Source organism: Fukomys damarensis, unplaced genomic scaffold, assembly GCF_012274545.1.
Source record: "Fukomys damarensis isolate Sample0158 unplaced genomic scaffold, DMR_v1.0_HiC HiC_scaffold_17, whole genome shotgun sequence".
NCBI classification, from domain to species: Eukaryota; Metazoa; Chordata; class Mammalia; order Rodentia; family Bathyergidae; genus Fukomys; species Fukomys damarensis.
The window spans coordinates 21,061,934-21,062,193 of NW_022900929.1; the positions used below are offsets into that span (position 1 = coordinate 21,061,934).

At 63.8% G+C, this 260-nt stretch overlaps 1 protein-coding gene across 1 annotated transcript in view; it reads left to right on the forward strand.

The window, feature by feature from the left end:
* Auts2 (activator of transcription and developmental regulator AUTS2) overlaps positions 1-260 on the forward strand; it is a 1,133,790-nt gene that overhangs the window by 25,916 nt on the left and 1,107,614 nt on the right. The window contains exon 3 of the mRNA XM_010644519.3: positions 3-152. Within this exon, the coding sequence (XP_010642821.2) occupies positions 3-152 (150 nt within the window). The remainder of the gene's footprint in view (positions 1-2; positions 153-260) is intronic.

Consider the following 260-nt stretch of genomic DNA (forward strand, 5'->3'; position numbering starts at 1 on the left):
GCTCCGGCAAGGAAGACAATGGGAAGCCCCCGTCCTCCGCCCCGTCCCGGCCCAGACCCCCGCGGAGGAAGCGGAGAGAGTCCACCTCGGCCGAAGAGGACATCATTGATGGATTTGCCATGACCAGCTTTGTCACTTTTGAAGCGCTGGAGGTAAGCGGGTCTCCCCTTCCTTTCCCCCCTTCTCCTCCACGGTTTCCCTTTATGCATGACCCGGCTCGGCTGCGCCCGGGTTCCTCTGCTTCGCCCGCGGTGCCTAGG